This window comes from Euphorbia lathyris, chromosome 8 (genome assembly GCF_963576675.1).
Source record: "Euphorbia lathyris chromosome 8, ddEupLath1.1, whole genome shotgun sequence".
NCBI classification, from domain to species: domain Eukaryota; kingdom Viridiplantae; phylum Streptophyta; class Magnoliopsida; order Malpighiales; family Euphorbiaceae; genus Euphorbia; species Euphorbia lathyris.
The window spans coordinates 1,403,782-1,418,559 of NC_088917.1; the positions used below are offsets into that span (position 1 = coordinate 1,403,782).

Sequence of the window (14,778 nt, forward strand, 5' to 3'; positions counted from 1 at the left end):
TCTTATTTTTTAACAGCATGAAATATAGAGGTTTATTTAAAAAGTTTTAAAACATCAGATTAAATTTACAAATGGGAGCTTTTTACATGAAAATTATATCTCATTACAAAATTACAATTAAATCATATGATAAAATTTAATTCTCAATATGTCAATTATTTTCTATATATAAAAAATAAAGTATGATTTTTATCATAATTTTAAAAAATTTAGACCTCAATTTGTAAGTCCTGAACTTTAGAAAATATATCTTATATCTATAATTTATAAAATATAGTTCTAAAAATATATGAAAAAAATAATTTTCAAATTTAAATTAGTATTCGATATAGTAGTAAATAATTTTTCAAATTTGAATTTTTGTGTAAATTTGTTTTTTTTTTTTAACTTTACAACAAATTGTCCATCTTTAAAATTTTCTCCAAAATATTATACATAATAGGATACGGTGCCGTTTAAACTGCAAACCCCAACGCTGTCCGAGGGATAAATCAGGAGAATCATAGACGGAGTTGTCCGTCTTTCACCGGAGACGTACTCCTCTGCTGCTCTCTAGTCTTCTGCTCTGCTAGCCTCTTCAACAATTTGGAAAAGGAAGAGAAGAACTATATTCCGATTCCGATTCCATTCCGATTCTTACTTATTGAATTCATACCAACCGCCTTGTCTCTTCCAAATTCAAGGGTAAGCCCTACAGCATCCTTACCGGAACTTACTTTTTTTTACATTTTTCCTGAAATTAATCCAAGTTCATGTTTTGATTTGAATATTTCTGTGTATTCTATTGCATGAACTGCTGTTTTTTTTTTAGTTTTTGTAGTCCAAATTCTACCTCTTCATTTTTGCTGTTCTTTGGAGCACTTGCTACTTGTTTTTTTATTAACTAATTTGTTCCTGTCATGTACTCGTTGTGTGTACGCCATTAAAGCCTCCGTAATTTCGTATTCTTTGTTTCTAGGTAAATAATTTAGGGTATAAATCTCCCGATGTGTGCGTATTTGCTCTAATTTGATTTGACTGACTGGTTTCTCTCAATTCATACCAACCGCCTCGTCTCTTCCAAATTTCATTCAAGTGTAAGCCCTACAGCATCCTCACCGGAACTTACTTTTTTTTTTAAAAAAAAAAATTCCTGAAATTAATACAGGATCATGTCATGTCTTCATTTGAATATTTCTGTGAATTCCATTGAATATTTCTCCCCCTTTTGTGTGTACGCCATTAAAGCCTCTGCAATTTCGTATTCTTTGTTTCTAGATAAATGATTTAGGGTATAAATGTCCCGATGCCTGCATTTTTGCTCTAATTTGATTTGACTGACTGGTTTATCTCAATCAATAGGCAAGCAAAATCTTTGGTTCTATCATTCTTTTTGCAGCGGGATTGTACAGCTAATTTATTAATTTTGTTCTCTGTGCAATTGCTTTCCTGTCTATCTCTTCAACGTTTTTCAGATTTATGTATCTGTTATTAGCAAATTTCTCCAAAAGGCCAAAATGAGGTCAAGCGAAGTTCAAAATTGGCTGTAATTTGTTTGCTTAATTTTACATTTCTCCATTCTCTAATCTTTCTACCATCATTGCTTTCTGCCTTTTTTCTTCAATGTTTTTCAGATTTTTATGTATCTGTTATTGCAAATTTCTCCAAAAGGCCAAACTGAGGTCAAGAAAAGTCATTATTGACTGTAATTTGTGTACCTTTACGTCTCTCCATGCTTTAAACCATATAGAGTTTTATGATACACTCTGAAATGCTTGGGTTTTGGATAGTAATCTTAGCGCGATACTTGATTTGTTTTCTGTTAATAGTTTATAATAATCTTAGCATCATACTTGATTTGTTTTATGTTCACAGTTTGCAAAAAGTGACTTGACTTGGATATATGGACCGACAAGCTCATGATTATGCTGCTGCAGCAGCTTCTGCTATGGCATTCGCACAGCAGCAGCGGCAGACTTCCACTATGCAACCACAGCAGCAACAGTTTGGATTTCATTCTCAACATCAACATCAGCAGTTTCCTCCACCAACATATATGCCTCCCCATCCTTCCATGCAACAATTCCCCTACCCTCACCACTTGCAACAGCAGCAGCAGCAGCAACCTCAGCTCCATCCTCACCCACCTCCCCATCCTCACCTTGTTCACCAACAGCATCCTCCCCCTCCTTTTACGTCCCATTTACCTCCTCACCTGTATCCTTCTCCCTTCCATGCCCCTTATGATTCTCCTCCGCCTCCAGCTCCGCCCCCATCTGATCCTGAGCTCCAAAAGCGCATTGACAAGCTTGTGGAGTATGCCACCAAGAATGGCCCTGAATTTGAAGTCATGATCCGTGAAAAGCAGCAGGATAATCCTGCTTACAGTTTCCTCTTTGGAGGTGACGGCCATAACTACTACCGTTACAAACTTTGGGTATCTACACATCCCCAAGGTGGTCCCTTCAGCCCTCCTTTTCCACCTTCATCTATGCCAATGATGCATCCACCTCCAAACCAGATGATGAATCCTGCTGTTGGTCCTTCAGCCTCATTGGTGGGTGCTCCTCCAATGCACCAACCCTCTTTTCCTCCTTTTTATGATCCGCAACAGCATCACCACCAGCATTCTCAGCCTTTTGGAGCACATGGTCGACTAGATTTTGATCAGTCGTCTAAGTCTTTTAAAGGTCTTTCTGGTCCACTTCCTCCTGATGTTGGAATTGAGCTAAATAATGTTCTTAACAGTCTTAATGGCACTAAGGAATCTATCAAAGGTGCGAAGACTTGGTTCATGCAGAGGTCTCCATTTGCACCAGCACTGGCCGAGGCTCTAAGGGACAGAGTATTTTCTATAGATGATTCTGAGAGACAGCTGCATATAATATATCTTGCTAATGATATTCTTTTTGACAGGTATGTTTCTAAGGCTGTACTAATTTTCTTTATTCTATTTCAAAACCTATTGCTTTACTTCAATGAGTTACTGTCAGCTTCTTGGTTTGTCATCAATTTTGCTTCCATTTCCTTTTCCCATGATATAGATGCCTTCTCAGAAGCTTCTTTCGTTCTCACATGCTATAGATGTCTATTTTTGTTTTTCTAAATATATGGGAGCAAAATATGGTTATCCTAGTTGTAGAATAGTATGCATAAAGACACCAAGGTTGTGTTGTCGATTTTCTAATTTTCTATGAATATAATAATTGGTTTAAAGCTATATAAAGTTTATGTGAGAAATAAAAGAATCATTACTTCTTATAACCCATTAGCATGTTTCAATGTTGATTTTAATTGTACAAAGTGAATGTTGGCCATGATCCGTATTGCAATTCACTAGGTGCGTGCGTAGCAATTTATGGTAATCTAGGATCAACATGAATGATGAATTAACAATTACCTTAAGATAGTCTCGCTTTTGTCGAGGTTTATTTGTTTGTTTGTTGTCCTTCGTCTTTGTTTCTTATTGTGACCATGGAATTGGCTGAAAATTTCGGCACAAGTGTAAGAAGAGGAGATTGATTCTGATTTGGTGTTCCAAAATGATGACCTCCTCACCCCCCTGCTGGAGCCTGATCGGTGGATTCTTAACGGATAGAACAATTAAGATTCCGGTTATGAAGAACACTCTGTCAGATCTTTGGAGAACCTCTAGGGGTGTATGTGTTATGGAGCTTGGGCCTAACTTGTATTAGTATGATTTTGTCCATCCATTGCATAGTGTCACGGACACAGCCTCCTGACTATCTGTCGACCGTGCGGCACTAGTAATTTCACCCCTATTACTAGTTCAGCCTTAACCTCAATTGCTAGCTCCCACGCTAGGCAACGTTATGCAGCGGAAAATCAGGATCTTGCACAAATGCTAAGTGAGGAAAACACTCTTTATTAGAAAAGAATGCTTTACAAAGGCTTGGTTACAAAGATGCACTCAAACTTGCTCACACTTTGTGATTTTTGTGATGATGATTACAAATGAACCCTTCCCTCCTATTTATAGGCAACCTAGGAAGGTTCTAGAATAATTTACACAAATAAATCCTAGAAAAATCTAGAAAAACAACAAGTAAGAAAGAATTAGAAAGGTTGGGACATTTCTCCATTGTCCCTAGAAGCTTCCCGGACCATTCCCGCACTTTCCGGAATATTTCCCGTACCTTCTGTACTATTCCGACACGTTCCGGCACATTTCGGCACGCCCCGGACCAATCTGGCCCGTTCTGGCACGCTCCGGGCCCGTCTGGAATTTTCTGGGCCCGTAGCTCGGCAAACTGAGGTTCAGTCGGCGAAGTCTCCCGCAGCTTCTGGCCGTCGCTCGCATCTCCTGGCAGTCCCTGGGCCTGCTGCCTGTTCGCCCCGCACGAACCGAGGTTCTTTGTGCTTGCTGGCACGCACACGGGCCCGACGGCTCCAGCTCGGGCCCGCAACTCTCCCGCATGGCAACTTTTCCCATGCTTAACATTTTCCCCGCACATCCTTGAGCACATGGCTCCACAATGATCCCAAGGAACCACATACCAAATATGAAGGCATTTGGAATTGTCTAGACATACCTTGGGAAAACTTGTGGTGTGTGGGGCTTGGCAATGTTCTCCGACAGTGTGTCCCAAGTTGGTATAAGACACACTATAGGGGGACCATCTCTTGGCCAAATCCTCCCCCGGCAGGCACGGGCCCGCTGCCCGGCTGCCTTGTGCACTCCTGCACATACAATTGGCCCGATGTACTTGGTGTCCACCGGCATGTCCCACAACGTCCCGATGAACAGGAAAATGACCGTTTTGCCCCTGGCTCCTTTCTCTTAGCCCTTTGGGCATTTGGCTCGGCCCTTCCCACGGGTGACTTTAGGCGGGCCGTGACAATAGGGATCGAGTGAAGGGCGGTCCCTGGACCTTTGATCCACACCTGCTTCTCACTGCCATTTTAGAAAACAACCAAAATCCTCGGGAAGTTACTCTGAACCGAGCGGAGTTCTGGATCCAAGTTTATGATCTACCCTATGGATTCATGTCAGAATGTGTAGCAGTTCAATTGGCAATTTTATTGGATTGTTTGTGGAATCGGACCCAAACAATTTCACTGGCGTGGGGAGGTTGTATATGCGGATTCGTGTTTCTATCAATATTCTTCAACCTTTGAAGTGTAAGATGAAGATTGGAAAAACTAGGGGTGAATTTTCGTGGATTCAATTTAAATACGAGGTTGCTGAGTGTTTTTCTTCTACTGTGGGAGATTGGGTCATTCGGATAAATAATGGATCTTCTCCTTGACCTCCCATATCCTGATTCTTCCATGAGAGCTTATGGAACTTGGCTCCGAGCAGTTCCTAGGCGGTATATGACCTAGCATACTTCCCGGTGGCTATTGGCAACACCACCGGCGGTGGTTGTCTGAGTTCGTAACTCAGTGAATGATGGTGGTCAGCGCAAAATTGAAGGCCCTAAGATTGCGGCGTGAACTGTGGGACAGGTAGCGAAGTTGTGGTTTAGTGGCCGTAATGTTAGAAAGTATAAAGTTGAGTGATTTTTATGTTACATTTTGAAGTTTAATTAATCATACCGTGAAAATGAGTAAAGTTCAGTGGCCATAAGTGTAATTTACTCGAGTTGTTATAGATGATTTATACAAGTGGTTCACTGGTTCTTCCTAGAGATTTCCATTTTTCTGCTTGGTTAGCTTTGATCTTTTCTCATTGTTATTAGTTTTCCGATATGCGATTTTGATGACAAAAGTTAAGCGTTTATTGACCTCTATGCAGCTTGCAGCGAAGGGTCAACACCCATGACCTTGATAATGAGGCCCTTGCTTTTAAACCGGTTCTAGGTCCCATGCTTGCAAGAGTCTATCACCACCCGCAAAGTAGGGACGAGAATCAGTCACGATTACAGAAAATTCTGCAGTTCTGGGCTACCAACGAGGTTTACGATCAAGATACTATTTATGCACTTGAAAATGAGATGATTACTGGAGCACTTCCAAGTTCTTTTCAAGGGGTTCCTAAGGAATTATCTGCTGCATCAGCAGATTCCATGGCTGCTGCAGGTAGTTTCTTCGATCCTTCTTATACAAATGTTTTTTGTTGCTTTTTGGTTTAATACATCCCTAGTCCCTTGTACTTTAAAAATGTCCAATTTACCCCTGAACTTATTTAAAGTGACATATTAACCCCCTAAAATCCACGTGGCGGAGTAAGGAGATATTTTGGAAAAGTTGAAATGTGTTCACTTTAAGCAAGTTAAGAGGTCTAATAGATAACTTTAAGAAAGTTCAAGTAATAGGTACCTTCTAGAGAGTCAATTGGTCTTTAAGCAAGTTTCGGGCTAATAGGGGAACAGTTGATTTTTTTGGACAAGTACATGGGGCTAAAGATATATTAAGCCATGTTTTTTTGGATAAGGTGCAAAAATACTCTAACGTTGACAGCTAAGAGCAATTTTACCCTTAACGTTTAAAATGATGCAATTTTACCCCTAATGTTGGCAGCAAAGAGCAAATTTACCCCTAACATTGGCAATTTGAGAAATAATTCATCAAAATGTGTGTTATTTTATGACTCGTTAGTAACATATCATGAACATATGAATAGACATGAAATAAAAATAAAAATAAAAAGTAGAAAATTATACTGTATTTTGTACGAGTGGACAAAAAAAAATTCTAATATTTCGTCGAATTTAAAAATATTAATCTCCAATTCTATTATTAAAACTCAAAAAGTGTGAAATCTTTTTTTAGAACCAATTGATATACAATTCGTGCAGGGGTAAAATTGACTTAATTTGCTAACGTTAGGTGTAAAATTGCTCTTGGTTGTCCATGTTAGGGGTAAAATTGCACTATTTTAGACGTTGAGGGCATTTTTGCACCTTATTCCTTTTTCTTTTCTTTTACGAAGTGTAACTAAGGTATAAAAGTGAGTCCTTTGGTGTTTTTCCTGCAGGGTTTACACAGCAACTGCCAAGCCATATTGCTACACAATGGCATCCCGATAGGCCAAGCGGACCAGATCAGGAGCATCATGATAAACAAATGCCTCTAAGTATGCTGCCATCTCTCGGAAATCAGCCATTTATACCACCTGCTTTTCCCGGATCCATGCCGATAAATTCTTCCATTCAACCTGCCAATCAACAGCCTGTACCACTTCCACTACAAGCACCTCCTGCTAATGTTGGCGAAAAGTTGCCACCGTATCCTTTGTTCCCACCTGGTCTTATTCCCGGAATGGTTAAAAAGATGCAGATCGGAAGCGGGGTACCTTACTCGCCTTTAAGTCCTCTGGATATTCCAACAGTTATACCGCCATCAAATGTTTCACCATCAGAAATTCAAGAGAGAGTTTCCAAGTTCTTTAAAGAGATTGGAGAGCTTAACCCATTTGATGGACCAATAAAATCTCATTCGAAAGATGAGGATGACGATGAGTACGAGTATGAAAGAGACCCTCTCGTTCGTAAGGGAGGAGCTTGCATTCCTCCACCCCCTAACCTACAACAGGTTGACATGGAGACCGGAGCTTACGCTGATGGAAGTGTTGAGCGAAAACCAGGATCAACAAGTTCTGGACGGTTGGGACTTGGCGCGACATCTGACCCTAATGAGGTAAGTCAATATGATGATGTTTACACATCTTATAGGAAACAGCGAAGCACGAATTACCATACTTCCATGAGTGTTCGAGCTGCTACGAGGTAAACATCTCCAGGTGTGTAAATCATAGTTAATACTGAATCGATTTGTTTTTCTTCCGTCGATGTCGATTTAACTTGCGTGGATCCTCGAATTTGTTTGAGCAGCACATTTTGATTATTTTATGCAAGTTGAAGTTTTGATTTAGGGTAATTTTGTTTGGTGTAATTGAACCGGTAATCGTTTAAACCGGAACCAGACACAACGGTTTAGAGTAGGAAGGTTAGTGTAAGGTTCCATTGTATGTTTATTTATTTTCTTGGAGTAGATTAATAGGTTAATTACAACTGTAATCCCTCAACTTTAGTTGTTGTAAAATTTCAATCTTAAGCACAAATCATAGTTGTCCAATCGAATCGAAATCCTCATTCTGTGGATCGTGACTCGTGAATCGAGCTGAATCATAAGCAGTGTTCTAAAAATCTGCTGAGGCGGCCGCCTAGCCGGGGATTTTTAGAACATCGTCCCGATTTCCACAAGTCAGGCGGCATAAATCGGTTCACTGATTTTTGGCTGTCCAGGCGGGTCCTAGGCGGTCCGAGGCAGCTCCCAAGCGGCTCTTTCGAAAAAACTGGCCCATAAATTTTATGTCAATTTTTAAAATTTTAAATAAAATATTGAATAACATAAAACCAAAAAAAGGACGTTAATCTATCAAATGTATTTTTAAGAATTTTAGTTTTATTTTTTTTTTGATATATTTTGTTATTAATGTTATTTCGTTGATCTATTTTTTATTTTTTAAGGATATTAATATAAATAATATTTATGTATATATATGTTTTCAATCCTAAATATTTTATGTTATTGTTTTTGCATTGTATAATTCATATTTTAATTATATCTATATAATAATTTATTTAATAAAAATAAAAAAAATACAAATCCGATTAATCCCTAATTAATCTTTAAGCACCATGTCTGTCCGACTAGTATCTAGTGTCTTTTATAACTCTGATCATAAGATTTTGTTCAAATTCATAATATTATAAAAAATAAAATATTTATTATGTTAGAACTCAAAATATTATCAATTATTAGTTTAGAAATGTAATTTTAATGTCAAAAAGGAATCGTATCAACCACGTATTTAAAATTCAAATTTAAAGTAAATGCAATTCTAATAAAACTAATTCACAAATCAAACTCTGTTTAATGTTAATTACTTAGTGGAGATAAAGAGTTTGAGTTCATGACTTTGTTTTTTTTTTACCCGCTTGCCAATTTGATTATGATAGACCGAAACTAGTTTGAGTTGATAATTTGAAAAATAACAAAAATCAGATTAGAGGAGAGTGAATTTAGTAGTTAGTGTTGAAGTTTTTGATGAGTGATGATGAAGATTCGGCTCGAAATAGAGCCGAATCGAATCGTATGATTCGAATCATGAATCGTAAGATTATAAAATAGAGCTGAGTAATCAAATCAGGGGAGAGATGAGGAACTCATTAGTTTCTAGTCGGGTTAACACAACACAGTTTTCAAAGGCAACTCGTTTGACATGATTATCATTTTTGTCTCATTTATATCATATAATTACCTGAAATTTACATATGCACATAAACAATTATGATACGATGATAATCCATTTTGACACTCCTAGCTTCTAGGCATATACCCAGTCTAGACCTGGGCATGGGCTAGGCTGGACCCGGCCTGTCGGACTTTTAATAAAACCTGACGAGTCCGAGCCCAAGCCCAACCCATCCCGCAAGAAATTTAGTCGGGCCCGGGTTCGGGCTGGGCTCAGACCTAAGATATGAATCCCAAGCCCACCCGTTCAAGCCCATTTGTATATTAAAAAAAAATACAATTAAATTTTAAATGTTTATAAAAATATATTTATACTTATATTTATATATTATAATTTATATTATATAAATTATATATCACAACAAACTTAATTTATAAAATTATAATTTCACAAAGACTATATTTATAAACTTAATTTATATATCACATCAAACTTAATTGGCTTAAACCACCATTTGGCCCTCGACCTATTCAAAATTTTGTTATTTGATCCCTAACCTATTATTTGGTCACATTTGGCCCCTGACCTGTTCCAATTGGTGCAATTTCATCCAATTTAACTAGAAACTTAACATAATTGTTATTCTATTAACACGTGATTATATTTTGACACTTAAATTTGATAAATTTGAGTTCTGAGATTTGTTTTTATTTGTTTTTCTTTTTTAATCTAATTAATTATTTTCACATAAGAGAGTTTATGTGGCAAATAAACTTTAAGACGTGTGACATGTCAAACTCATATGTCAAAATATCATTATATATGAGGGGGATAACGGTTTTGTCAAATCACCATCTAAATTGGATGAAATTTCACCAATTGGGATAGTTCAGGGGCCAAATGTGACCGAATAATAGGTCAGAGGCCAAATGACAAAATTTTGAATACGTCAGAGGTTCAATAACACCTTAAGCCAACTTAATTTATAAGAATGATATATAACAGCAAACTTAATTTATAAAAATATATTGGCAAAAAGCATCCTGAGGTCCCTGATCTTTCATTGTTTGGTGCATTAAGCCATCGATCTTTTATTTAGACACAATGAGCCCATGATCTTTCACCATTTGGTGCATTAAGCCCTCGATCTTTCATTTAGACACATTGAGCCCTTGATCTTTCATATATGGGTGTATTAGATCATTCCATAAATCAATTAATATATAGGTTTATTAAGGGCATGTTTGGTGTGACAACAAATGATGTTTTAAAAATAACAAATTCTAAAATAAAAAATATATTATACAAATTAATAAAAATAATTTAAATAAAAAATAAAAAATTTATTGAACACAATAAAACCTTAATTTTCGATAATTATGTTCTAAAATAAAAATAATGTTAAAATTGAAGCACATTTTGTGGAAATAAGAAGGGTAATTTTATCAATAACAAGTAACTACAAACAACTGTTCATGAAAAGAGCTTTTCGTGAAAAGCTCCAAAATATTGCAATGTCTAGAGAAAATGCGAAACGCTGCAGTTATATAAACCTAACCAAACATGCCCTTAATAAACCTATATATTAATTGATTTACGGAAGGGTATGCCGCATCTGTTTAGGCTAAATTTTGAATTTTCTCTCAAAAAAAATTTTCCCCAATTTCGAAAAAAAATTTATGCCAAGAGTAAAATTGTCTGGTAAATAGCAATACCCTTATTTACTGTATGGTAAATAAAAGTTTAAAGTAAAATTAGAGGTTTTGATCAATTTTAGAAATTTTACTAGTCGAACTCTCTAATAGTGATTTTTAGTGAAAAATAATTTAAGAAAACGGTTTGGGTTCAAACCGTTAATTTAGAGAATACTAGTTTTAGGAGTTTTTTCGATTAGCGGATTATAATAGTTATATTAAAAATTCTTTTGTCCCTAATTACTAGTCTTTATCTATATAAGAGATTTATTATTTTTATTATTATTGGAAATTTAAACAAATTGAAATCAATTGAATTGAATTGAATTTAAACAAACATGACGGTTTTAGACACTCTTGGGAGATTTTTAATTTGAATAGCCAGTACTATTTTTTTTAATTGAATATTTTCCACTATTTATATCAATTCGCTATTTTTTTTTAATTTTTATACATTAGTAAAAGTTTAAAATTTAAATATATTTTTATGTATTAATAGGGATCTAAACTATAACATGTGTATATGGTTCTTTTAGGAGTCGAATAAAAATATGACATTGAATACTAATTTACAACAACAACAACAAAGCCTTAGTCCCGAAATGATTCGGGGTCGGCTAACATGAACCATCATATAAAACCGTGAAAATCAAGTCGTGTCAGCGACACAGATTCGCTCCCTCCACTCCGTCCTATCCACTACCATATTTTCCTCAATTCCCAATAAACTCATATCACTCTCGATCACCCTCCTCCAAGTTTGCTTAGGTCTTCCCCTACCCCTCACCACTACATCCCTTTGCCACTCTTCGGTTCTCCTAACCGGCGCATCAAGCGCTCTACGTCTCACATGGCCAAACCACCTTAGTCGGTTTTCTCTCATTTTATTCTCAATAGATGTGACCCCTACTTTTGTCCTAATTATTTCATTACGCACCCGGTCCTTTCTCGTGTGACCACACATCCATCTCAACATACGCATCTCCGCCACCGACATCTTATGGATGTGGCAGTGTTTCACTGCCCAACACTCCGTACCATATAACAATGCTGGTCTAATTGCCGTCCGGTAGAATTTTCCCTTCAATCTATTAGGCATGCCGGGATCACAAAGGAAACCCGTAGCACTCTTCCACTTCGACCAACCAGCTTTAATCCTATGAGCAACATCTCCATCTACTTCTCCATCCGTTTGGATAATAGATCCTAAATACCGGAAGCAATCCGAGGCCTGAACAACTCTCCCATCTAGGGTGATTGTCCCTACCTCCCTACTCCTACGGCCGCTAAACTTACACTCCAAATATTCTGTCTTACTTCGACTCAACTTAAAGCCTCTAGATTCTAGAGTTTGCCTCCATAGTTCCAACTTCATCTCCACTCCTTCTTTCGTCTCATCAACCAACACAATATCATCTGCAAACAGCATGCACCATGGTATACCATCTTGAAGTGAACTTGTTAGTTCATCCATAACGATGGCAAAAAGAAATGGGCTTAGTGCGGAACCTTGATGCACTCCAATCGTAATAGGAAACTCTTCAGTCTTTCCAACACTAGTACGTACACTCGTGCATACTCCCTCATACATGTCCTTTATGATGTCAATATATTTCCGCGAAATGCCTTTCCTTGTCAAGGCCCACCAAAGTACTTCCCTTGGTACCTTATCATATGCTTTCTCCAAGTCAATGAAAACCATATGCAAGTCTTTCTTCTTATTTCGATAGTGCTCCATTAATTGTCTCATTAGATGGATGGCTTCCATAGTTGATCTTCCCGGCATAAAGCCAAACTGGTTTTCCGAGATCTTCACCGTCCTCCTTAGCCTTTGTTCAATCACTCGCTCCCAAAGTTTCATAGTGTGACTCATTAATTTGATTCCCCGATAGTTGGCACAATCTTGGACATCGCCTTTGTTCTTATACAAAGGGATTAAGGTACTTTTCCTCCATTCTGATGGCATCTTATTGTTTCTCCAAATTTTATTGAAGAACGTCGTCAACCATTCGATTCCTCTTTCTCCCAAACATCTCCAAATCTCAGGGATGCCATCAGGTCCTACTGCTTTCTTCAACTTCATCTTACTTAATGTCATTTTGACTTCACCCTTTTGAATTCTCCGCAGGCATTCATGATTTATCACATCGTGATGGATACTTATATCTCCAACATCTTGTTGGCGATCTCCATTAAATAAGTCATCAAAATAGGACCTCCATCGTTCCTTGATATCCTTATCTCCAACTAGGACTTTCTGGTCCACATCCTTCACACATTTAACTTTTCCGAGATCTCGCGTCTTCCTATCTCTCATCCGAGCAATTCTATATATGTCTCTTTCCCCTTCTTTCGTATCCAATCTTGTATACAGATCCCGATTCACCTTTGCTCTAGCATCTCGTATGACCTTCTTTACTTCCCTTTTAGCCTCTTTGTATTTTTCGTAGTTCTCGTCACTCCTACATTTCCCCAATAGTTTATAGGATTCTCTCTTACTCTTTACTGCTTGTCGTACTTCTTCTGTCCACCAAGATGTGTCCTTACCCGGTGGCATGCTACCTTTAGATTCCCCTAGAACTTCCTTCGCTACTTCCCTTATACTATGCTCCATCTTATTCCATATCGAATCTATATCTGAATCCATATTGCAAGTCCAAATATCTTTTTTGGTCATCTCATCCACAAATTTTTGTTGATTCTCCCCTTGCAATTTCCACCACTTAATCTTAGTCTCTACTTGAGGTGTTTGTTTTCTTATACATTTCCTACTTCGAAAATCTAGCACCACTACTCTATGTTGGGTTGTCGTACTCTCACCAGGGATCACCTTACAATCAATATAACTCTTTCTCCAAGCACTCCAACACATTGAATACTAATTTATAGCAAAAAAAAAAAAGTTTATAATCCTATTGATAAATATAAATATTTATTTATTTGCACAAAATTATAGTTATCAATTAGTAACTTACCATTTAAATACGAATTATTAAAAAAGAAAATAACAGTAATCAATATTTTTATTTGTCATTTTATTATACAAACAACTATTAGTAATCAGTAAAGTTTTATCAAATAAATTTATATAAACAACTAGTTAAATCAGCTAAAAGGCAATCGATCCTTCCTGTAAATATGGTTGAATGTCACCTCCCAATCTTTGCTAAGAAACTCCATAATAGACAAGGCTGACAACCTCACTAGGGGACGTTAAGGATCGAGAGAGACGATCTACACAAACTTCGTCGTCGACTTCCAACATGATCCTCTCAAAACCAAGACTTCCAAAAAAACCCTACAGATCGGCTTTAACCACGAAATAGATTCCCAAGTTTTTGGACAATCTCGCAAAACGTGAAAAAATGAACTTTACATGTACATTGCAGATCGCATGTGCGTCATTTGTTTCAATGTGTCTTCATTTCCTCTCCAAATTCGTAAGAAGTTTACTTTAGCCACAAGCAAGAGAAAATAGCAGATTCTCTGAGGCCCCGCCATAACCTAATGTGATTCGACCTTCCTCCTCAAGTAAACCATATGTAGGCTTAACAGAGAACTTGTCATTATTAGACACCATCCAATACACTTGATCCAGCTCATAACGGGACTCCGGCGGAAGAGAAGTCGTAATAAGATTATTACAATCCTCCGAAAGCAAATGACTAAAGGGGTGTTTGGTTGCTCATTTTCATGTCCATGTTTGTTTTTTCACTTGAAAAGTGAGAGTTTTAAGTGTCTGGTTAGCGATCTCTTTTTTGTCTTTTACACCTGAAAGGTAGTCTTTTACAAAAACAGAAAATCTCTGCTTTTGAAAAAACAGTTTTTTCCAACAGCAAAAAACAAACTGTAACAACAACAACAAACAGTAGGTAAAACAAATGGACAACAAGTTCCTATCTCCACTCCTCATTCTCATCTACCATTTCACAACCCCTTGCT

General features: G+C 37.2%; 1 protein-coding gene across 1 annotated transcript; it reads left to right on the forward strand.

Moving 5' to 3' along the window:
* Nucleotides 1-481: 481 nt before the first annotated feature.
* On the forward strand, nucleotides 482-8,005 carry LOC136202861 (uncharacterized). Its single transcript, XM_065993799.1, has 4 exons — nucleotides 482-684; nucleotides 1,855-2,895; nucleotides 5,738-6,021; nucleotides 6,920-8,005. Exons 2-4 carry the CDS (start codon nucleotides 1,883-1,885, stop codon nucleotides 7,672-7,674), a joined length of 2,052 nt encoding a protein of 683 aa, XP_065849871.1. The 5' UTR covers nucleotides 482-684; nucleotides 1,855-1,882; the 3' UTR covers nucleotides 7,675-8,005.
* The last annotated feature ends 6,773 nt before the right edge of the window (nucleotides 8,006-14,778 follow it).

What these genes read in the sequence shown, in the direction of transcription:
- LOC136202861 (XM_065993799.1), top strand. Translation starts at nt 1,883, where the DNA reads ATGGACCGACAAGCTCATGATTATGCTGCTGCAGCAGCTTCTGCTATG. An exon ending in AATGATATTCTTTTTGACAG is followed by an intron (nt 2,896 to 5,737) that starts GTATGTTTCTAA and finishes ACCTCTATGCAG; the next exon opens with CTTGCAGCGAAGGGTCAACA. An exon ending in AGATTCCATGGCTGCTGCAG is followed by an intron (nt 6,022 to 6,919) that starts GTAGTTTCTTCG and finishes TTTTTCCTGCAG; the next exon opens with GGTTTACACAGCAACTGCCA.